Source organism: Vicia villosa, linkage group LG2 (genome assembly GCF_029867415.1).
Source record: "Vicia villosa cultivar HV-30 ecotype Madison, WI linkage group LG2, Vvil1.0, whole genome shotgun sequence".
Taxonomy (NCBI): Eukaryota; Viridiplantae; Streptophyta; class Magnoliopsida; order Fabales; family Fabaceae; genus Vicia; species Vicia villosa.
Window position 1 is genome coordinate 180,453,242 of NC_081181.1, and position 25,801 is coordinate 180,479,042.

The window sequence follows — 25,801 nt, forward strand, 5'->3', positions numbered from 1 at the left end:
CAAGCAAGGACACGGCATTCGAAGCGGGTCTTTGGAGTTCGCAACCGCAAACTCAACAAATTCCCATACCCCTTTCTCGTACTCTTTCGACAATCGGTTTGAATTCATCCATGTCTTATCCATGTCTTAATTAAGCTAAACAACAACGGTCAAACTTCCACTCTTCACAAGTAACCCCTATGGCGAATTCAATTCACAAAGTTAGTAAGTACCTCCTATATTAACTCTCTAAACACATAAAACTAATGTGTTTCTTTCAAAACGCAAAGTATAAACGGAATGAATCCGAAGCAATAAAACGTAACATATATAATCACACAATTTCAGACAAATTCATCATAATACCAGTAATTTGAGAAAGAAATTTACCTCGGATGTTACCGAACTCAAGAAAACGCCAAACGTCGAACTAGGCTGGGAAACGATCAAACTTTCACTATACACAAGTTACCCCTATAGCAAATTCACAAAGTTAGTAACCACCAAGACAAAATCGATTGAACAAAGGAAATCAACAATAGTTTGATGTGTGTACATACTCCTAAATATGTAGTACCAGAGTCAATGATACGAGCTCCAAAGAGATCCAAAGTTATCAATCCAGTCAGACCTATACAAGAAATTCAATTCAATGTATGATTATAATAAGAATGGGTGAATAGCTCATGATGCAGTTAATTAAATACACCACTACTAACACTACTAACACAAGACACACGATGCAGTTAATTAAATACACCACTACTAACACGAAGCTATAAAACTTTTTGCTCAAAAGCAAACCTTATGAATCATCCTTGTCTATATACATTAACTCACTCTTGTTTCATTCTTTACCTTCTCTCTTCCTCATTAATTCAACTCTCATAAGGTATATATTATTACTATTATTATATATTATTTATTATTTAATTTCTCTATGTGCTGTCATTCTCATACTTTACAGTACTTGGCATCCTTGAACAAGCCAATTTATTGTACAATATATATATACCATCACTCTCAATCTCATACACACACAACATATATATCATAGAGTTATTATATATAAATAAAAGTATATAATATATATTTTATCAAATTCCAAAATCTATATAGCTATGTATGTACTAGCTAGGGTTATTGTTGTTGTTATTATATAATTTATATTCAGTTTTATGCCCAAATATATGATGGGCATCGGTTATTATATAATTTATATTCAGTTTTTTTCTGATAAGTCCCTTGTTGACAACTCCAAATTCTCTCTTCGACATCAAGATACTTTTCCAAATGTTAGATTTAGCATGAGGCTCACACTTGGTATCAACACTAAACACAAATCTTTATTTATGTCACAAATGGAGTTATTTAAGCGTACAGTATGTGACACCGGTGGACAATTTTGGCTTATCCGACCAAACAAAGTTTAAGATACTAAGGAAATAATCAGTACTCTCAATTGTACTATAAACACTTCCAAATCTTATGATCCAAAACAAACAAAATATAAATGATTAAACTCAACAAAACATTACTCATACATTTTGCACAACACTTCAAACAAACAAATAAAATAACTTATTCTTTTGTGATCTTAAATAAATTAAAACTTTCATAGACTCATGTATAGCTTTATACTAGAAAATTATATTCTTTTGAATTATTACAGTAACTAACTACACTATTAATCTTATAATGGCTTAAACATTGAGCAATTCTGCACCTCATTTCAACTACAGCACTGGCAATTCTAAAGAAAGTGGAAGTACATGACAAAAGAAGGAAGATAAATATAATAGAAGTTTCATCAAATTCAGAATCACAAGCTGAATACACTTCTCTTTTCCAACAGAACTCAAAACCCTATCAAAGGCCTTAAGAAAAGAGCATTCCATCAAATTCAGAATCACAAGGATACATTGATACATCTAGGGTTTTGTTAAAAGCTATGAGAAGTGTGATACCTGGGTGGCGCAAAGCAAGTTGCTACCAGAGGAGAAGAGACGGAGACGAAACGATGGTGGTGGACGGAGGAGAAGAAGTTCGCGCGATGGTGGTTGACGGAGGACCGACGACGGTGAGGGGTACTGGGGTTTCTGGTTCGCGTGCAGAGAGAAAAAGAAAGAGAGAAAGTGAGAAACAGTAGAAGCGTGTTTTTGGTTTTAATTTTAGTAATAAGGCTACTAAAGCGCTTCTGGAAAGCGCTCTCATAGCCTGGGCTATACCAGCGCTTTTGACAAAAAGCGCTCTCATTAAACACCCCTACCAGAGCGCTTTTGAAAAGCGCTTTCGTTCCCCCCACGTTCCCCCCACCTACCAGAGCGCTTTTGTAAAGCGCTTTCGTACCCCCCCCTACCAGAGCGCTTTTGAAAAGCGCTCTCATAACCCCCCCCCTACCAGAGCGCTTCTTAAAAGCGCTTTCATACCCCCCCACTATTAGAGCGCTTTTTTAGCGTGTTTTTTAATTTTGTCTTTAGCGAAGCCTATGCCAGCGCTTTTCCTAAAAGCGCTTTCGTAGGGGTGCTGCTAAAAGCCAAATTTGGCGTAGTGTTTATTAATAGTTCCCACATATTATTATAGTTTTGATGTTATGTTACACCAAGTAGAAAATATTCAAGTTATTTAATGATATTTATATTATTCAAACATTCACCACAAAGAAGTTTCGAAAATGACACTTGTCTCGTAATTTTATTTAACCCACTATAGTGAGATTATGTTTATCTCTTTTATTTTAAACTATATTTTTGTTGACAAAATGACGTGTCTCTTTTATTTTGATTGATGACTAATTATATATTATATTCAATGTGAATTTGCGGTCTTTAAACTTTTGCCCTGACTTTATAATTTTTCTGACTCCGCCACTCAACGTGTTTGTGCATATTACGTTTTTAGCTTCCCCTGATTCTTCACCACCACGTTGTGTCGAGTATAATAAAGTTTTTGTAACAGGTCTAAAGATTAACATCAATGGCGCGATCGATTGAATCGTTTAATACTCATATATCTAGTGTAAGCTAGGCCATAAATACACCTATTTTGATAATGATAATTTAGATCCTGAATCTTACGTGTATGGCAAGTTGGCAGCCATGCAATGCAACAAGTTTTAATAGCGTTATTTGAATGACTGTTTTGGTCCCTCTGTTTTAATCTATTCACGAAATTAATCTCACGGTTTTTTTTTAAAACAGTTTTGATCCTCTTCTTTATTTTTGATAAAAATAAGTGATGATATGTCAACTTTTAAATGAAATGGCAAATGAAAATATATGATCCCACTATCTTCATAATTTTTTGACGAATCTAGGTTGCCTTCATCTTTCTTTGATTGCCTTTATTTTTAGATTAGTCTCTTGGAATATGTCTGATCCTAAAATTGCTTTGTCACTGACTTTGGACAGCATAATGGTGTCCTACATTTCCTCCCATTGAGAGCTTAATACGGAACCATCCAGATGCTCAAGTGATAACTGATATCGTAAGAAAATTCATTTATATTTAAATAGTCACTCCAACTTCCTCCATTTTCTAGGACACAAGCTCAAAGCATATCCTCTAATATTTGAATTGTCCTCTTGAAGTGTTCGTCTGTCTAAGGATGATGCGATGTATTTAACTGTAGTCGAGTGCTAGAGCTTTGCGAAATGCTTTCCCTTTTTGCTTCATATTTTAAAATTGGATTTTTAATTCCCTTACAATCTTTAGAATTTTTTAAGTCCCACCATTTTGCTTCATATGACATAATCATTACTCATCTATAAAACAAAAATATATTTAAAAAAATATATATTTTATCAAAATATAAAACAAAAATGTATTTAGCAAAAAATATTATTTACGTGTCACACCATTACCATACATTAAGAAGGTAGTAGCATTTAAAAAGTCATTGAGGTCCAAATAAATAAAGCAAGTTTTGTGATGATTATACAAATTGTGCAACTTGTAGATGACATAAGACAAAGACACAAGACTTTGATAGAGGACAATGACTTGCCCACTGAAATATGGTTGCTTCATATGGTATATTTTATTTTTGTTTTTTTTCTGAAACATTTATTTGTAGTATAAAAATCAGTATTTTTTAATGATGAATAAAATATCAAATCAATGAGACAAAAGAGTATAATAAAAAAGACCATACATCCTGCTCCTGCTGCTCCATAATCGGAACAACTTAACTAATTAATCGAATGGAAAAATGGGGGTTGACATGTTGCACTTATAGGCTTACATCATTAGGCTTTTTCTTTATAGAAGAAAATTGAGATTTATTATTTTTCTCCATATTTTAAGTATAAGTGGCACAATTCTTTAAAAATTTAATTTCTTTTAAGACAATTAAGAATGGCAAGAAAAGAACAAATGGTCATGGCATCACATGTAGGGTTAGGAGTGAAAATATGGGAGATCAACTAACACGGTTTTACGGTCTAGTCTACACAGATTCAAGTTATGTCAGACTTTTTTTAGATAAAAAAGATTAAGGTTTTTTTTATAAATCTATTTAGCTAAAAAGAGTATATCACATGCCATATGAAAAGACTTTTAAGCCTATCGGACAAATCTATTTAAGTACACATGAATAAATTTATTATTGTTATATTGTGATTTATACTTTGAATTAAAATAGGAAAAATAAAGCATAGTTATCTGGAAGATATTAGGTAAATAAGTGGATAAACTCTTATGAACAATGTTATAAGTTGTTTCAACTCTCATATAAATAGTATTACAAAATTTATGCTAATAGATAAACTCGAATGAGTCAATGAAAACAAATGTTTATGTTCGTTGATCTTTTTATTTATTAGTCTATTTAACATTAGTTGAATTGCTTATTTATAAATATTTAAATGAAATAGGTTTTTAAGTAGGCTAGTAGGTCAATCAGGCTTTTAAAAAAGGTTATGCTTAGGCCTAAAAATAAGCCTATGATAGACTACAGCCTATAAGCCAGACTTGGACTTTGAATTTTTAGCAGGTTTGACAAAGTCTAACTCGACCCAGCCTATTTCCACCCCTGCTCGCATGTTTCATCCTCTTTTAGGGTATATTAGGATTGATGGAAGATAGTGAAATGGAATGGAACGAAACAGAATAGTATAAACTTATGTTCTACGTTTGGATTGATTAAAAACGGACGGAATGGAGTGGAATCGGATGGAATGCATTTCATTCTATTCCATCACCTTCTATCATTTTTTATACACTTCGATTTGAACGGAATTGCAAAATCCCTCTATCCGTCATGAAATACTCAAACAATATAATGACATCTTTATTTTATTCCGCTCTGTTCATTCTACTGTATACTAACATAGCTTAAGCAAAATTTAATTTCACAAATTTGTTATCCTTTTATAAATATAATTGGTAAATGATTCGAAATCAATATAATTAGGTTCGTGAGTGATTTATGGTCTGTTTGGTTTGACTTCTGATACACCAAACACACGTTTATATATCATGTTTGATTTGACTTCTAATATACCAAACGAACGTTTATATATCATTGTACCGTGATTTATAAAAGTTACATACGGTAATTTTTTAGTAGACGTGAAAACTCACTGTGATTTTCTAATTTCGAACGTCAAACCAAACATAGCATTAATTTGACATATTCTAATACAAAAGTAAATTTAAGTGGGAGTGAAAGACTTTGTTATACTATTCTAAAAATTAAAAATAAAAAGTTAATGATAAGATATCTTTTATTATTCTGTATATTTTTTTTCTAAAAAATATTTAAAAAATTTCTATATATTTAAAAAAAAATTAAAACTCTTCTTTTCCTTCCCCTCCAAACTCTTAAACATGAATGAGTTTTAATTTTTAGTTTTAAAAATCTATTCTATAAATTAAATTTTAAAAATAATTTTGAAAAAAAAAAACATATTCAATAATTTTTTTAATCTTTTTTTTGAGAAATGTTAAAAGTTATTTTAAAGTTACATAATATTATAAATTTGCCTCTCGGTTGGATAGTTCGAATTCTCTCATTGCCGAACTCTCTGGAGCGATGTTTGCAATAGAGTTCGCCCATAAAAAAAATTGAAACAATGTTTGGTTGGAAACTAACCCTCCGGTGGTGGTCAAGGCTTTCAAGTCTACCGCTTTGGTGTCGTGGCTAATTAGAAATAGATGAATTAATTGTATAAAGATAATCTCTAATTGGAATTTTATAGTCTCCCACATATATAGTGAAGGCAATAGTTGTGCAGATGAGTTTGCTAACATAGGCCTTAGTCTCTCTGATACTTCTTTTTTCAATTCCGTTCCTGCTAGCTTAAGAGTGGAATTTGTAAAGAATATACTAGGTTTGCCATTCTTTAGGTTCTCTATTTCATGATAGGGTTTTGGCTATTGTCTCCCCTATTCTTTTGTATCAATTTTCTTTCTTTCAATATATCATTTTAAAAAGAAAAACCTACCTACATTACATTGCAGCACGCCATAGGGAGTTTGGGATGCAGTACTATTATACAATGCTACAGGCAACTCGCAATTCCACCAACACTACAAGAGAGATTCCAAACTAAGGATCAAATTTAGCTATATATTCAATAACTTAGAGGATGTTTGTTTTTAAGGCTAAATAAGTAATGAAAATCCTGCAAATAAATATATACAGTCCATTCATTCAGTACATCATGGAGTATACAACAGTTTCTTGAAGGAAAATTCTATTTTGTAGTAAATTAGTATCAAAATTTGAAAGTACAGAGATTTAATTGAGTGATATGAAAGCAAATGCAGATGGCTTGCTTCAAGTGAAGCCCTTGATTTCTCAACAGCACAAGGCTTCAAGATTAACACTTATTCGTTACACATGATTTTCTTCTACAAAAATGGTTCCTGTATGTCCAGATATAAAGCGACGCAGGGAAAGGAGTCCGTGACTGGGTTGATACCTTTACTTCCAAGTTACTATTTTACTTTGGAAATGATAAAGTAACACAAAGTTTCTCTTGGTTGAAAATCTGAGTTTACATCAGTTATCATCCTCAATATAATCTTCTAAAAAAGCCTCCCACATTTTCATGGTTAACCATGAAGTGTACTTCTTCCCATGTTAGCACAGTGGCCAATCAATCACATAAAAAATCTCACTTCAGTTATGAGATACCAACGGAGTCTAGCGCAAGTGGTTGGTGTGCAGGATGTATGAGCATTGTAAAACCCTGATACTTAGTTTGATTTCTAGTCATATAAAAAGTTAAGATGCAGTAGAAACAAGAAACTTAATTTCATATTGCTGCTTCTGAAGTTTCAAAACTATACAAGAGACGGGAATGGATTCTCTCAAATGATATTTTGGCTGGTGGAAATCTTAGTCATCTACTAAAAATGAGACAGTGATAAGAGTGAGGTTAAATAGTGAAGATTTTCAGTTCCACGTCAGTTAAAATCGCCATGGGAGAAAGTCCAATCCCTTCAAAGAGACTTCCCAACAACGTAATTGGAAGATTGAAAAGATTCTCCAAATAGTATACTCTCACTTAGGTGAGTTCCTTTGAATTGATACACTACCATCAAAATCATCATCCTCATCTCCGGAATCAACCTCAGAACCAATATCTGATGACAAATCATCTTCTGCATCCTCACTATGTCCTACACCATCTCCACCCCTAAAGTCTTCACAGGCATCCTCAACATATGCTCTTGTTACTTGCCCCATTTCATCATCTAACTTGCTCCTCCTGTACCCAACCAATTCCCTATCAACTCTAGCTTTCCGAGGGCTCAAAATCACAAGCTCAGCAAGCTTCCTCCGCGCCAAATACAAATCATTAGGCTCAACCAACTCACCTTTCCTATAAGCCTCCCTAAGAAAAACAGTGTGAAGCTTCCCGTGATTTCCTCTGGTGGAGATGTAGAAAATCCCCTGATGCTGAAGCAAAAATTCCTTCAACTTTTTCGGCAAGTGCATTGCCATCCGAAAATGCGCAATCCTCTCCAAAGTAATCTTTTTCTCCACAGTCATGGATAACAATTCATGAATGGTGGCAACAGCCCTTTTCTCCATTCTCTTCTGCGCCTCAATCGACCTCAAATCATACCCAGAAACATCCTCATAAGGCGACCAATAAGGTAACCTTTGCCACTTCCACATCGCAATCCTAAAATACTTGCTTATCTTAAAACCAGGTGGAAAATCAATCAAAAAAGAAAACCTAATATCTTCAGCATCACTACCTCTCTCTCTATAAACTCTCTCCCTAGCATCTTCAATTGCACATATTCCTAACTTAGGGTCAAATTCAACAAGCTCAATATACTTATTCCTAGTTTCCTTAGCATCAATTAACCGAAAAAATTCAGGATACCTCAAAACAACCGAGTACTCAAAATCACCCGGTAGCCCAAAGGCCGACCGCGCAATCCTCACATGCTCCAGGCGTAATCGAAGCCCATTCGACATCATAAGAAGCTTCCGGAGGCGCATGACCGCTTGCGAAACTTGCTCTGCAAGGGCAAGCTGCTCCTGTTCAATCTGAAGAATGGCCTTCCGGGTCAACCTGCAGAAGAGGATACGCTGAACCGGGTGCTCGAAGATTTCAAACACATGCGGGAATTTAAGAATAAACGCGCTGGCTTCGTGGCGCGTGAAGCCAATACGATGAGCTAGGGTTTCAAGACGAGGGATTGGGATTGACTGATTGGGTTCAGAGAGGATGAGGCTCTGAAATTTGAGGACTTTTCGGGTTTTCTTCTCGATTTCCATGTAATTGTCGTAGCCATGGTCGCGAATTCGTAGTTGTTTTTTGGGGATTGAGGTGGATTGTGACATTTCTCTGATGGGGTTGTGTTGGCGGTGATGAATCCATGGTGAATTTTTGAGATTTCGGTTTACGAAATTGGAGATGCGAAAAATGAAGATTCTCATTTTTAGGGTTTCGAGGATTTAGGGTTTATGGTAGATAGTTGATTGAGTGTGAAGTGAGGATGGAGAAATGGAGAGTAGTTAGAGCGGGAAGGGGCATTTTGCAAAATAATTAGAATGTAAAGGGGGGTTTAATGGAGTTATTTTTAGTTTTGGGCTGGATTGTAAGTGATAGCCAAATATATTGATTATTTAGATTTTTGAAGAGAGATATAATTACAAATATCTTGGAAATGTTGGTCCAACGATTTTGGAAGACTATTGACCTAAACTCAAGTTTCATCTTCTTTGTTAATTATTTGTATTTGATAATAATTTTAATACACATTCAATTTCTATTCCCTGAAACCGTTGTTCTTATTAATGGTCAAATAGAAAAAATCATATCCAAAGTCAATCAAAAAATTCAAAGTAATAGCTAAATTAAAAACTTTTGTTAATGTAGTGGCTAATGTTTGCAATATTCCACAAAGTCAGTTTTCTATTAGAGCCGGAAGATTGCAAGCACAATCTTCATAAAAAAATATTATGGTTTAAAGGTGCAACACCATTGACTATAACTAATGTTAAAACCAAGCTCTCAACACATTAATCATCCCTTAGAAAGTGGGGAATAACTTTTCTAAGGAAGAACTTCTGCGAGTTCATCTTCTCATATCTCAAAGATGTGCAAATAGTTAGGTTCGTAAGCTCTTAGAACTTAAAATCAGGTATTATCAAACTCTTTCTCTGGTCTAAGGACTTTGTCCCCTTAAATGTCAATCAAAACTCTTGTTAGGTCTGAGTCAAGATCCACAGTCTTTCACAAGAATATTTGTTAATAAAATTAGCAAAAGTTTAAAAAAAATACATCTGAATTGATGTGGCTATACAGTTAATAAAAGGTTTAATTGCTCGCTTGAAAAAATATAGCAAAAGTTTACATGTGAATTGATGTGGCTATCCATTAACTATATTGAATTGTTATTTGTTAATGAAATTAGCAAAAGTTTGTAAAAAAATACATGTGAATTGATGTGGCTATACAGTTAATAAAAGGTTTGATTGCTCGCTTGAAAAAATATAGAAAAAATACATGTGAATTGATGTGGCTATCCATTAACTATATTGAATTGTTATTTGTTAATGAAATTAGCAAAAGTTTACAAAAAAATACATGTGAATTGACGTGGCTATGCAGTTAATAAAATGTTTGATTGCTCGCTTGAAAAAATATAGCGAATTTGGTTTTGCAAAGGCTATTGATAGTGCTTAAATAATTGCAAATGAAATGGACATTGAATGTGTGTTTACTAAAAAAACGTCAAATTCATATAAAACACTATGATGAAAATCCATCTGAATGCACACAATCAAATCTTGAGTCTACTGAGGAGTCTTTTAGGATTCATTATTTTTTATACATTGTAGATCAAGCAATTGGCTCACTTAATAAAAGATTTGAGCAATATAGCACATATGAGAATATTTTTGGAATTTTGTTTAATATTGAAAGACTTAAGTCATTTTATGATGAGAACTTGAAACATCGTAATTCTGATGATCTTAATGGTGAAATTTTACATGAAGAATTAAAAGTCATCAGAGAGATTTTAACAGTTGAATCAAAATCTAGTTTTATGATATTGAGTCTCTTAAGACATTAAATTGTTTTCCTAATGCATGCATATCTTATAGAATCATATTAATTATTCATGTTATTGTTGCACCAACTAAGAGGAGTTTTTCAAAATTAAAATTGTTAAAATCTTATTTGCGGCCGACAATGTCACAAATTATGCTCTGATTTCAACTGAAGATGATTTTTTAAAGAATCTTAATTTTGATCAGATTATTGGTGATTTTGCAGCAAAAATTACTAGGAGGATGATATTCAAAGATTAATAGCCGGAGGTTGCAGCTACTGTGGGAATTGGAATGCTCCTAATACATGTTCGAATTGATATATACATTATAACTACTTATGTCATAATTTTATTGTAGTTTTGATTTGGATTAAGTTTTTCAATATCAATGTAACTTTTTTACTTTTTTTTACAATTATATATTTATAATTATATGACTTATAAATCTAGTAATAAAATTATGAATTAAGAAAATGACACTAAATTCATAATTTCGATAGGGCAATCAAAATCTCGAGGACGGCCTGATTAATAAATATACATATGTATGTAGTTATATCCATTGGAAATATTATATACGCGTGTCTTGATTTCCATTTCGTATTTGACTTTGTCTATAATTTATTATTATTATTATTATTTTTGTATTTACTATTATATTTTTACATCTTGTTTCATAAAATTCTAGATTTATTCCTATTTGTGATTAATAATACGACGAGAGGAAATCAAAGGTTTGAGTCCGTCCTCTTGACCATTAATTGGTAAAGATAATTAATAATATTAATAATCATACTTGTACACAAAGCCCTGACGTGTAAGGCGGAATACTACATCGTGTCTAATTTTACACCGTCATCCCTTTAGAATCAATGATTTTGACATATAAATATAGAATAAAAAATATAAATAAATAAATTATTTTAATAACTATTTTTTCCATTATTCTCTCTTTGCATGTGTTAAAATATTTCATTCTAATTGGATGATGGTGTAAAGTTGTTTTAAACTGATAGTGTATTCTAATATTTAAGTAATTTTCTAATTATAAACGGATACGGGTACCATCAAATTCATATCCGTGCCCGTAAGGAAACATGTAATTAGATATTCTTTTATTTTACCCGTGAATACTCATTAAACCATTCAACTCATATATATATATATATATATATATATATATATATATATATATATATATATATATATATATATATATATATATATATATATATTTGAAGTTGTGTTAGTAGGACGTTTTAAATTTAATAATAATAGTTAAATTGATAGAAAAATATAGATGTTGAATTTTTATGACCGGAGTGGTTAAGTAAAAAAATTGCTAGATAGTTTAGTGAAATAAACTAATACAAATATGTGAATATTTTTTATATTTTGTTGACTTGTAGACTTTTCCGCCGCTGTTTCATATAACTCTAAATTCGTCCCTGGTTTTGATTTTAACAAGATAAGAAATAGTTATATATATTGACTTGTAGATTTTTTCGCCGCTGTTTCATATAATTCTAATTCGGCCCCTGGTTTTGATTATAACAAGATAAGAAATAATTATTCATTCATAGAATGCTTTAAGTGTAGAGATTAGATCAACACGAATAAACTGAATAAGATTCTATATTATTGACTATCTACTATATATAGTAACATAAATAATTGTGATTTCTAATTCTATTGTAAGTTATGAGGGGTTTTCCACTACACTCTATGTAGTGATCACACGACTTATGGAAATTTCAAAATACCCTTTGTATATTCTAGATATCAAAATTCTGACGCGCTCATTCTACAACAAAATCACTTCATGACTGTAGCACCCTATTTTTTTCAAAAATTCGTCCAGATTCTAATCTTCGAATTAACCTTTCATGCATATTTTTTGTGTTTTCTTAAAATCACAATTTTGGATTCTAATATTTGGAATAACCCCATAAAAATATCTACACCATTCGACAATAAGTACAAAGAAATTTGATATTTTTAAATAAAATTAAATTGTAAGTTATTTATAAATCAATCTCACAATAAACCATACACATTTGTCATTCAATAGTTACATCAAAATAGAATAACCACTATGCATATTTGAATACCAAAATCTCAAAATGTTAAATACAAAATGTCATTATTAATCCCACAAGAAACCATAATACAAAATTTCAAAATATACAAAGTAAAAGACAACTACTGCATATATATGACACCCTTGTTCCTTCTCTATCGTCGATACTGCAATGCAAGTCATGTCATTTATAAGATGACATGTAGAATGGCCATATAAGGAGTTCCTTCATCAACTTGCCCATCGCAATGGCCTCTCTAATTATAGCCATAATGCGGTGACATATTAGTAACGCATCAAGGACAAGGTTCATCCTTGTCTGCTCCTCCTCTAAGATCTACTGACGATCTGGCCTTGGGGGATCTCCTTATGCATCTAGTGTCATGTAAGTATGTGACACTCTATGAAATCTTTAGATATAGCCAAATAGTGTACTCCGTGAACGAGGAACTAGAAAACGATGTACGTCCTCTAGGACAATATGATCATTATACGCTGCAAAAATCTCATCAACACCCTTACGGAGGATAACAACACGGGAATCAAATAGTGGGTCTCCAAGTATACTTTATGTATATCCAAACTGGGATGAGGGTACTTAAATCAAGATCCACAATCATCTATCCAGATTGTGAAAGCAAGCTTCTACAATACTATGTTTTGATGAAGACAACTATCATGAGTATACATCAATAAAGGATGAGCAAAAAGATCAAATAAGCTATGGATCAAGATTGCAACTTTCATGAAGATTAGCTTTGGTTGATTGATCTTCAAGTCATAATGGTACAAGTTAAATACTTTTACATTTGATATTCTTTAGTGCTCAAAAAAATCATATATACTCATTCATACATACTCAAACTTATTTATGCATGGCATAAGTTTCACTCCAAAGTAAACTCTTGTTGAAACCTTTTTCAAAGTCTAAATCCTAAATAAAGGTTTTAGGAACCGGGTTGTCCCTATGCAGGAACCGGTTCCCAGCATTCTCAGTTTTCAGCATTCTGTGGTTTACTATGGGGAACCGGGTTGTCCCTATGCAGGAACCGGTTCCCACGTTCAAAATTTGAATATTCTGCTGTAACGTTCAGCAGGAACCGGGTTGTCCCAGGCAGGAACCGGTTCCTACTGAACCAGTGTGTCTCTTCTTGTTAAAATCTGTCCCAAACAAATTCATCTTTCAAACCTTGAACCATTGCATTGTTCTATCAATATGCAACCATTCTAAGAGGCATATAGTCACCTATAAATAACATAAACTTCAGATTTAAATCTCACCTCTTTCATTACAATTTACCACATTTTTGATCATATATTTTCATCATATATTTGCATACAAGTGTTTCATACTTGAACTTTCATTGAAACTTTTTCTACACATTGTTAGAAAAGTTTCTCATTCATACATAAACACTTGAGCACTATTTTATATCATTGTAAATTGTTTTTGCTTGAAAGAGAAGATCAATCTTATAGATTGATATATGTTCATCAACTTTCTACTCAAAATATATTTTGTTATTTTTGACTTGCTATCCAAGATTGTTGGAAGTAAGGGTTATTGATTAGTGAGAGGATTGTTCTCATAATCAAGATAGTAAATCCAAGAGGATTGTTCTTGGTGGTTGAAATCTTGTTGTCCAGGATTGTTGGAAACAAGTTAGTGAAAAATCCAAGAGGATTGTTCTTGGTGGTTTTGTTAGAAGATTGTAGGAGGAGTCTTGGTATAGGCTTGTACAAAGATCTAACAATAGTAAAATCTCTTTCGTGTTTGAAAGGGGACTGGAGTACTCTCGGATTGTGAGGGGAACCAGTATACATCATTGTGTTCTTTACTTTTCCGCAATTTACCGCTTTCATCACTATTATCAAGAAAAGAAAAGAACCATTCAAAAGCCTTCAAACACTTAACCAGAAAAATAAGTACAAGTTTTCTAAAAACCGGATAAATCTTTGAAAACCTAATTCACCCCCCCTCTTAGGCGCACTTATAGACTTACATTTGGCATCAGAGCAAGTTATAGGTAACTTGTTCCTAAAGATCCAGAATGGCTTCCGCAAATCAGAATCCAGTTTTTAGAGATGGTGGTAGTAACAACAAGCCTCCATTATTTTGTGGTGAATACTTTGACTTTTGGAAAATCCAAATGAAGGCTCACTTAGAAGCAAAAGGAGAAGAAGTATGGGAAGCAGTCCAAAATGGTCCCTTTGTTCCTACAACTATTGTCGATGGTGTTGAATCAACAAAGCTTAAAGTTTCATGGAACGATGATGATAGAAGGAAAGTTCTTGCTGACAAAAAGGCGATCAGTCTTCTTCATGGTGCTCTTAGTATGGATGAATTCTTCCGAATATCAACATGTACAACATCAAAGGAAATTTGGGATACTCTTGTAGAAACTCATGAAGGTACCGCTGAAGTTAAAAGATCAAGGTTGAATACTTTAAGTCAAGAGTACGAACTTTTTAGAATGAAGCCCAGAGAAACTATTCTCGAATTGCAAAAACGATTCGTTCATTTGACAAATCACTTGAAGGCACTCGGTAAGACTCTCCCTACCGAAGAACTAAATTTAAAGGTGCTCAGATCTTTAACAAGAGAATGGCAACCGAAAGTAACGGCGATATCCGAGAAAAAGAATCTATCAAAGATGACTTCCGCAACCTTGTTCGGTAAACTTCAAGAATATGAAACAGAACTCGGAAGACTTGAAACGCATGAAATTCAAATGAAAGATTCAAAAGATATTGCTTTGAAGACAAGAGTCAAGCATCATGATAGCAATCAAGAGGATGAATCCACTAGTGAAGAAGATAATGAGTTTATCAAAAAGTTTGAAAAATTTCTAAGAAAAGAAAAGAAAAAGGAGATCATTAAAGAGGAAGCACCAACAAGGAAGATTAAATGCTTTGAATGTGGAGAAAGAGGACATGTCAAAAGTGAATGCCCTAAACTTGAAAAGAAGAACAAATACTTCAAGAAAAATAAGGATAAAAAATCAAAGAAAGCATATGTAGCATGGGATGACAATGAAATAAGTTCATCTTCAGATGAAGAACATGTGGATCTTGCGTTGGTAGCAACCCACCACTCCGATGATGAAGACAATGAGGTTAGTAATGAATTTTCTCTTTTTGATAAAGATGTTCAAGATGCTATAAATGAATTGTTAAATGAGTGCAAAATTCTCTATAAAACTATCTCATCTCAAAAGAAAATAATATCATCTTTAGAAGAGAAGGTTAAGATAATAGAAGAAAAAGATGACAAAGAAAAAATCATTAGTGTTCAAGAAGATAGTGTTGCATGCAAAAATTGTGAATCATTTTCTTTTGAAATTGTTCAATTAAAGAGAGTCCTTGAAAGGTATGAAAAAGGACAAATTGGGTTGGAAGGTGTCCTTAGGCAACAAAGATTCCCTAATGATAAAAGTGGTCTTGGATATGCAAAGTCTAAACCAAGTACTAGTAAAACTATCTTTGTGAAGGCAAGTGAACAATTCAACAAATTGAATAAAGCACCAAAGGTTCATCATCATCCTAAAAGGTTTCCTAAAAAGAAACCGTATGTTCCTAGATATAGAAGTAACTTTGAACCTACTTGTTTTTATTGTGGTATTATTGGTCACACACCCAATGCTTGTTATGTAAGGAACTTTAGTGTTCCTAGTGGACATTATGTATGGGTGAAGAAAGGAACTAACTATGATGGACCCAAAGCCACTTGGGTACCAAATCAAACTTAATTTGTTTTGTAGGATTGCTTGAGGACCACTTAAAATCTATGGTGTTTTGTCTACTGGTGGTTCTAAGCATTTGATGGGAGACATGAACTATCTTTCAAATCTAGTTTTTAAGTCCAAGGGTGATTTCACATATGGAGAATACCTTAAAGGAAGAATTCTTGGCATTGACAAAGTTGGAGCACTAACTTTCATATCCATTGAGGATGTACTTTATGTTGAAAGACTAAAGCAAAATCTTCTAAGCAAAAGTCAACTTTGTGACAAAAGCTTCAAGATCAAATTCACTAAGGAAGAATGCTTGATCATTGATGAAGTCACCAATGAGGTAAAACTCATAGGTAAAGAATTATTTGTGCTCATATTTTATAATAATTTATCTTTTTCCCATCCTTTTTGATAATGACAAAGGGGGAGAAGATATTTGTGTATATGTGTATGCTTGCTTGTCTCTAACATTTGCAGCCATAAAAGAAATAAATTTCTCAAAAATCAAGGGAGAGCTTTGATCAAGGGGGAGTCATCAAATTTAGGGGGAGCATTCACATAAGAGCATTACACTTCATATTTCAAAGGTTGTCATCATCAAAAAGGGGGAGAATGTGAAAGCAAGCTTCTACAATACTATGTTTTGATGAAGACAACTATCATGAGTATACATCAATAAAGGATGAGCAAAAAGATCAAATAAGCTATGGATCAAGATTGCAACTTTCATGAAGATTAGCTTTGGTTGATTGATCTTCAAGTCATAATGGTACAAGTTAAATACTTTTACATTTGATATTCTTTAGTGCTCAAAAAAATCATATATACTCATTCATACATACTCAAACTTATTTATGCATGGCATAAGTTTCACTCCAAAGTAAACTCTTGTTGAAACCTTTTTCAAAGTCTAAATCCTAAATAAAGGTTTTAGGAACCGGGTTGTCCCTATGCAGGAACCGGTTCCCAGCATTCTCAGTTTTCAGCATTCTGTGGTTTACTATGGGGAACCGGGTTGTCCCTATGCAGGAACCGGTTCCCACGTTCAAAATTTGAATATTCTGCTGTAACGTTCAGCAGGAACCGGGTTGTCCCAGGCAGGAACCGGTTCCTACTGAACCAGTGTGTCTCTTCTTGTTAAAATCTGTCCCAAACAAATTCATCTTTCAAACCTTGAACCATTGCATTGTTCTATCAATATGCAACCATTCTAAGAGGCATATAGTCACCTATAAATAACATAAACTTCAGATTTAAATCTCACCTCTTTCATTACAATTTACCACATTTTTGATCATATATTTTCATCATATATTTGCATACAAGTGTTTCATACTTGAACTTTCATTGAAACTTTTTCTACACATTGTTAGAAAAGTTTCTCATTCATACATAAACACTTGAGCACTATTTTATATCATTGTAAATTGTTTTTGCTTGAAAGAGAAGATCAATCTTATAGATTGATATATGTTCATCAACTTTCTACTCAAAATATATTTTGTTATTTTTGACTTGCTATCCAAGATTGTTGGAAGTAAGGGTTATTGATTAGTGAGAGGATTGTTCTCATAATCAAGATAGTAAATCCAAGAGGATTGTTCTTGGTGGTTGAAATCTTGTTGTCCAGGATTGTTGGAAACAAGTTAGTGAAAAATCCAAGAGGATTGTTCTTGGTGGTTTTGTTAGAAGATTGTAGGAGGAGTCTTGGTATAGGCTTGTACAAAGATCTAACAATAGTAAAATCTCTTTCGTGTTTGAAAGGGGACTGGAGTACTCTCGGATTGTGAGGGGAACCAGTATACATCATTGTGTTCTTTACTTTTCCGCAATTTACCGCTTTCATCACTATTATCAAGAAAAGAAAAGAACCATTCAAAAGCCTTCAAACACTTAACCAGAAAAATAAGTACAAGTTTTCTAAAAACCGGATAAATCTTTGAAAACCTAATTCACCCCCCCTCTTAGGCGCACTTATAGACTTACATCAAGGATATCATCTCCAAGGACCGACTCTCATTATGATCGGCATATGACATCCCGCTCGATACAGTCAAGTGCAACTCAGAACATCTTGGTAACATAATTTCCTTTGAGCATGATAATTAAGCACACATGTGGAAAAGCCTCGGAATAGTCTTCCACGCACGCCCAACTGACGAGACTTGGAAAATACTTGTGGATCCATGCTTGAAATTAATTCAGATGAAATATTAGAAACAATGTAACATTGGTATTATGACGTTAATATCAGTAAGGTACAAAAAATATCGTAAATAGATAGTTATTTCCTATCAACTTTCAAGTCTTCCATCAACCTCTCCGGTCTAGTTTAGATTATAGGTACTCCGAACAAGAAACCTCTCATTTGTACTCGTGAATCTTCTCCAATTAAATGAAATATCTGAGGTAGATAATGTCGACATAGGTCTCATTTTTGTCTATAATCATGGACGTGATGACCAAAACCAATAGGTAAAATCTCAATACACATGCTTTGTGGATGCAATCCTTGCATCACCACCACCAACATCCATATATGTAGCTAGGTGGTGTTCATACAGATCCACCAAGAATGAAAATCTAACATGACATCCTCTATTGTCATCAATCTCTTGTTGGGCTTTTGATAGGTTTGTTCCATAAGAAGTCACCATCATGTCCGGTGCCTCAGGTCTAATGGTTCTTTGGTAGTTTAATAATTTTCATGTGATCAGACGATGGATAAGGCATGATACATCATCAAATGTGATGGAGATCTCACTGATCGGATGTTGAAATGACGATGTCTTTGTGTGTCATCTCTCCATAAAGGAAGACAATAAGCCATGGTTAATATAACCATATCAAGTCCTACATAAATCCAACAATCCATAGAGCTACATGACATCCTAAAAGAATGGTTCATCAGGTTGCACCAACTTTGCAACCTTCCTATCGTGGCTTATACATTTTAACTTACCAAGGTACTACAAAAAATAAATACATCATTACACTGTTCAAATATTATAACACATATGTTTAAAAAACTAGTTAAAGATTAATGATAGCTTTCCCTCCACATGTTCCTAGCAGCGTGATCTGGATACAAAGGAAATAGTGAAAGGTGTGAGGGGCCTCCTCGGAAATCGTCAGGAGAATCTAGGGCAGTAGGGGACACATAAATCCAGGAAGAAGATTCCAAAGACAAGTGAACCTGGGAAGCATGTTGGGCTAGCAAAAAAGTCTCTCCAATTGAGGGTTGCGATGATCTAGCTTTCTCCCTATGAACAGAAGCATGTTGGGCTACTCTACCATGTCTCATATTTCCTGGTTGTGTGACATTTTTCCTACAATCAAACAAGCACTTAAACATGTCATAACATAATACATAAACAAGTACATAAACAAACCAAACCTAAAAACACATAACATGTAATTTCGGATCCAATCTCCAAACTAAGGATTCGGCTTTCAAAATCCATACTACATTAAACCAGAAGCACGAACCAGAATACCGAGCTTGCACGAACCCTAAGTTTTAGTGTTCAAGTTATTAATGCAAGGAAGTTTAGTATAAATACAAATGATAAGTTTATTGCTTTTAAGCTTAAAGTATCATACCTATAAACTATGAGAAAAAGGGTTATGCACTGACAGTGTAAAATATTTTTACACTGTCAACCAATCACAACCATGCATCCAATTAAAACACAATTTTAATTTAAAAAAATTAATATGACATGGCAAGTGGGAAGATTTTGATTGGATGTATGTGTAAAATTTGTTTACACTATCAGTGCACTACCTTTAAACTCATAAACTATTTAGGTAATGCGTGCATGTGAAATAAAAAAAGAATGAGAATGAGTAAATTACCAATGCAATAGAGTATAACCTCGTATACATGCAATGCAGTGGAGTAGATACGTAATAAGCTTCAATGCAATGGATAAAAGCTATGAGAATGCTTGAAAAATAATGTAACAACCTTAGTGAACACAAATGAGGGGAAACTCTCTAATTCTATGAGTTTTCTCTTTTTTCTAGAAATGAAAATGGGAAGGAGGGAAATGCGTGAACTTACATAAACAGCAGCGTACGTATTCTAATCTTTGTAAGCAATCTGCACTAGATTTATTTTGAAAATGTGTGATTTATGAGATTGCATGCATTGCACTTCAGCATAAGAAGTAACAATATTCTCAAATGAGTCATAGTTTGATCTACAAATAAATCACATACGAGATATAAATACACACGACCCTAAAGCATTGGAACAACATGTGCATCAATGGAACGTTATTTTCTCGGATCCATCATTATTTCCTTCAAAACAACATTCTTCTAGTCGATCAACTCCTCTAGATCGAGCTTGAGGTTTAGTATACTCTTATCAATAACAGGTGGGACAATGTTTTGCAAGAAAATGTTTCACACAAAATCATTAATAAGGGAAGCACCAACAAACATTGTAACAAATTATTGTCAACCGGAACAAACTCGATGACAATTTTAAACACAAAATCTTAACCAAATTATTTGAATCTCATGCATTCAAGATAAGCAACAAAGTCATGCAATTTTATTCACCTATAAAGCAAAGAAAAACAAGAACAACATACTAATATTCTTTTGGACACAAATTGAATCTAAGAAAAGGCTGAGACAAATCTCTCATGCAACAAGTCAATACCCGAACCAACCAACCAACCAAACACAAAGCAAAGCCAATTCATGGTTCGTTCTTGACTTTCTCACCTTGCATGAGACACTTAGCCTTAACTATGTCTCAGCCTTTTCCAACTAAAGTCTAAAATCAAAATCCCCTACACATCCAAAATATATTAGCAAAATAACCAAAAGGGTTTATTATTTTTATTATTATTCTAATCAAAATAACTCTTCATCATGCAACTCCAAGTGCATCTTTGACCTTCTGAATGGTGCCTCCGACCAGCGAATCAACAGTATCAAGCGTCTCCTTTGTCAGCTTGCCTGTTGGAAGGTCCTTCAGCAACATTTGTACTCCAACTGTCAGCAAGCATCCGCTGTTGTCAGTGTCCGCGCCGAAGTTGCCGCTTCCATCACTTGAATCTCCCATGATATTGTTGCCGTTGGAGTGGCCATCCGGTAGAATTGAAAAGCCGCAAGGCAAAAGAGCAACAAATGAAGAATCTCCACCGCCCATGACCGCTTTCAAGGATTGCACACTGACTGGAGAATACACGATCATCGAGCCGGAGCTATCAGTCCACGAATCTTGTAGGTATAGCATGGCCTCGTTTCCATTACCATCAGCCTAGAAAAAAAAAGTTAAACGTAAGAATGTATGCAAGCCTCGCCATGCAAGTCTTAAAGTGTCTGTCTATAGACATTTTGAAAAAAATAACACTCCGAGTCTTAAACGCGATAATAATAGAAAGGTACAAAGACTAAGCATTTCAAATGTGGGTTCATGAAGAAGATAATGGTAAAAGAGAACTTACATTATTGGCACGTAGGATAGAAACGGAATTTCCAAGTGCTTGGCCTTTAGCAATGTGAACCATCTCCAGCATGGTTCCACCATTGGACAAAGCATCCCACTCGCCTCTCATCCGAGTCTCAATGAGGAAATCAAACACCCTTTGGCGTGACACCGGCATCCAAACAGAAGACGAAGCACTTAGCACAATGCATTCACCAGGGCCATCCATATGTTTGCGAGACATGATTTTCATGTCACCGCTTCCCATATTACCAATATGAAGGAGGTCCCATTTGCAAGCTGACGAAGGACAAATTCCCGACAAGAAGTAATCAGACATCTTCTGGGCAAGCTTCAACATGCTTCCCTTTCCAGCCGGGCTCATGCCTGGAAATAAAAATCATGTCCATCAAAAATTGAAATTAATGTTTCCCTGAAAAAATTGTTAAGCGCACTGACAATTCATATAAAAGACGTGTCTGGTGTCCATCACGTGTCAGGGACTGAGACTGACACGACAGCTTCATAGATATTAAGCGCAACAACAAAGTTGTATACCTGTGGCATCTTCGGTTGGTAAGGAAGACATGACGATTGCAAGGAGTTCGCATTGCCTCTGGAGAGTTGCAAGCCATCTATGAGCACCAAACGCGGTGCCAGAATTAACCAATGGTCGGAAGTTTTGGTGGACCACACTCTCATCATATTGAGAATGATCAACCCAAGTAACCTACAACAGTTTAATTAACGGAAACACAAAGGCAAATCACAAGATAGTTAGATGATTATTGATTTTGTAATATCATAACAAACGTAATAAAAACATATTTAAAATCATAGGAAAATTAATGTTTACAATGATTTAGATAAGCACTTACATTGCAAAAACCATTCATATCTTGCAAAATGCATCCAGAAGGAAGTCTCTTGCAACTCATGAAAGGGTTTCCATTGGCAGAATTAGCATTGATGTCGATCGAAACATCGACCACAACCCACACACCTTCCGCATGCTGCTTGCAATACCTTAGGAAAGTGTATTGTCGCACAGGGACTAATGGAGAAGGCAATTGAATCTCAGCTTGCATCTGAAAATCATAATCAATCGTACGTAATTAGTTCCGTCCAAATAAACGCAGCATTGAGTAAAATGAAGAGAAGCATACCACTTGAATAGATCCATTTCTGCTTCCATCCATACCATTGGATATCACATCCAAGGTTTGTGCTCGAGCAATCATACACGGAAACATCTCTGCCCACCGATCCTGTTGAGTATTGAAACAAACAAACAATAAATGTATAATACTTGAGAATCGGGACCACATGAGCATCATAGACAATCACAAGAAACATAACCACTTTAAATTCTTGATCAGGAAATTTTCAAATAAAATCAGTTAAACTTCATCTAAGATTAAGAAAGTTGAGTGACATACCGCATCCAGCATTGTTCCCACAAGGGCAGCACTGCTGATGAATAGCTGTCCTGTTTCTCTTGACGCCTCAGTTACAAAACCAGTAGGTTTTGGATCGTTAAAGGGAGAACCAATTCTTGCGTACTCCTCATGATTAAGCACTTCCGTTGTGCCATCTGAAGCCTTAATCCAGAGAGGGGAATCCGGCTGAGACATCTTGATCAGCTCATCCATTGCAGCAAATGCGAGTTCATAAAGCATGGATCTCTCCTGCTGAGCATCATTTACCATCATGCCCATCGGTGTTCGAGATCCAGGATATGGGGGTGGAGTTCCCATAACCCCGTCTCCCATATCAAAACCCATCGGGAGCGACATGTTGAAATTGCTTGGACAACCAACACCGTTCCTTCCCATACCAAAGTCAAGACCAGGATTCTGAGTCTGCATGGATATGGGGGCCAGTGGCGAGAGTGGACGGCCGAGAAACTTGTTGGACAAGGTACAGACTCGGGACAATTCCTCCTTCAGTCGAGCATTCTCAATTCGAATCTGGTGTTCCTCCATTGAAATTTGACCCGGAATTGCTGGGCCACCGCAGCTGCTGCAGATTGGGTTGGCCATTGCGTCTTTCATCAGACTGTTCTCCGCCCTGAGCTTGTCATTCTCCTGCTTCAGAATCATGTTCTCATGGCGTTCCATTTGTGTCTGATTCAAAAGAAATGCAACTCGTTTAGTATAGTATATATCAACAAGTGACAGAAAGATTCATAAATCTTAAGTTATAGAAGTAATATAATATAACATAGATATTAATTTTGATACACTATCAATGTAAAACACAACCAATCACATGAAGTTTAAAGTATATACGATTTAAGTCTAAAAAGTAATGGTCATGCGGATATGATTGGTTGACAACGACAATGGCATAATGTACAAAATTTTTACATTGTCGTGTACAATTAAAGTCGAAACAAAAATGGTTCTGCGCTTATGACAGGCAAGGTACAAAATCTTTACATTGTCATATACGATTTAAGCAAAAACAGTAATGGTTATGCAGTTATGATTAGTTGACACAATGACACACAAGGTACAAAAAAATTATATTGTCGTATGCGATAAGTCCAAACAATAAAGGTTGTGCAGTTATGATTGGTTGACACAATGAAAGACAAGGTACAAAATCCTTACATTGTCGTATACGATGTAAATCGAAACAATAATGGTTATGCGGTTATGATTGGTTGACACAATGACAGACAAGGTACAAAATCTTTCCTTTGTCATATTCGATTTAAATCGAAACTATAATGGTTGTACGGTTATATGATTGGTTGACACAATGACAGACAAGGTACAAATTCTTTCCATTGTCGTATACGACGTAAGCCGAAACAAAAATGGTTCCGCAGTTATGATTGGACACTATGACAGACAGGTACAAATTATTTCCATTGTCGTATACGACGTAAGCCAAAACAAAAATGGTTCCGCAGTTATGATTGGTAGGACACTATGACAGACAAGGTAGAAAATCATTCCATTATCGTATACAACATAAGTCGAAACAATAATGGTTCCGCAGTTATGATTGGTTAGACACTATGACAGACAAGGTACAAAATCTTTATATTGTCGTGTACGATTAAATCAATGCAAAAGCCATAGATCTATCACAAATATCAATTGCACCAACAAAACTAACACAAGTGCACAAATACTAAGGTATTCAGTTTTACCTTCATCTGAGTTCGCCGATTCTGAAACCAGAATTTGACTTGCTTGATCTCCAAGCCGAGCTTCTTGCTAAGATCAGATCTTTGCTTCTCATCGGGATGAGGACACTCCTTGAAGAACCTGAAAACAATCAAGAACAAAAACCATTGTTAAAATCATCGCCAAATATTACAGACAGATTCATCGAACGATCGATCCAATCACAAACTCGTCATAAACCTCAAAATAATTAAGAGACCTAATGAGCAATTAAACCATAGATAATCAATCACATTATTGATGAAAAAAAGATTGCATAATAATGTAAAACCATACGTTTCGAGCTCCTGAATCTGTTGAGGAGTGTGTCGATGATACTTCTTCTTCTTACTCCTTGGCTGATCATCGCCAGCATCGAGTTCATCGCCCGAACCGCCGTCAAAATTTTCGCTTCCAGACCTACTTTCGTACTCATCTTCCCTCATCCTCCCTAGCAAACCAGACTCAAAATTCTCTCCAATCAAACCCATCTGACCATTCCTGTCCATTTTCCTTTCCTGCATAAAACACAGATCACATTCAGAATCATTACAAACAATCAAAAACAACAAAAAAAAGATTACACAGAGATCAAGATCAAAATCAAAGAGGCTTGAAGCATACAGTGATCAAAGACAAGTTAGAGCTTGAAGATATGAATGAGCAATGGAAAACCTAGCAATGCAGTGCTACCAGCCTAAAAACAAACCCTCAACTCAAACACTAGAGGTCTATTTATACCATAAAAAAAAACAAAAAATACCAAGTTCATGCACCTTTTTCTAAACTATGCTTACTTGTTAAGGTTATTTTCACAACAGGTCACTCTCACACTCACAATTTCCCAAACCAC

At 34.5% G+C, this 25,801-nt stretch overlaps 2 protein-coding genes across 2 annotated transcripts; both read right to left on the reverse strand.

The window, feature by feature from the left end:
- Positions 1 to 6,597: 6,597 nt before the first annotated feature.
- LOC131653148 (protein ROOT PRIMORDIUM DEFECTIVE 1-like) lies at positions 6,598 to 9,004 on the reverse strand. Its single transcript, XM_058923226.1, has one exon. The coding sequence runs from the start codon at positions 8,882 to 8,884 to the stop codon at positions 7,490 to 7,492; it is 1,395 nt and encodes a 464-aa protein (XP_058779209.1). The 5' UTR covers positions 8,885 to 9,004; the 3' UTR covers positions 6,598 to 7,489.
- Positions 9,005 to 20,862: 11,858 nt separating this feature from the next.
- LOC131647579 (homeobox-leucine zipper protein ROC6-like) lies at positions 20,863 to 25,664 on the reverse strand. Its single transcript, XM_058917462.1, has 9 exons — positions 25,573 to 25,664; positions 25,246 to 25,466; positions 24,933 to 25,050; positions 23,209 to 23,895; positions 22,936 to 23,037; positions 22,648 to 22,857; positions 22,328 to 22,499; positions 21,789 to 22,156; positions 20,863 to 21,601 (listed from the first exon to the last, which is right to left on the reverse strand). Exons 2-9 carry the CDS (start codon positions 25,455 to 25,457, stop codon positions 21,209 to 21,211), a joined length of 2,262 nt encoding a protein of 753 aa, XP_058773445.1. The 5' UTR covers positions 25,458 to 25,466; positions 25,573 to 25,664; the 3' UTR covers positions 20,863 to 21,208.
- Between the last annotated feature and the right edge of the window lie 137 nt (positions 25,665 to 25,801).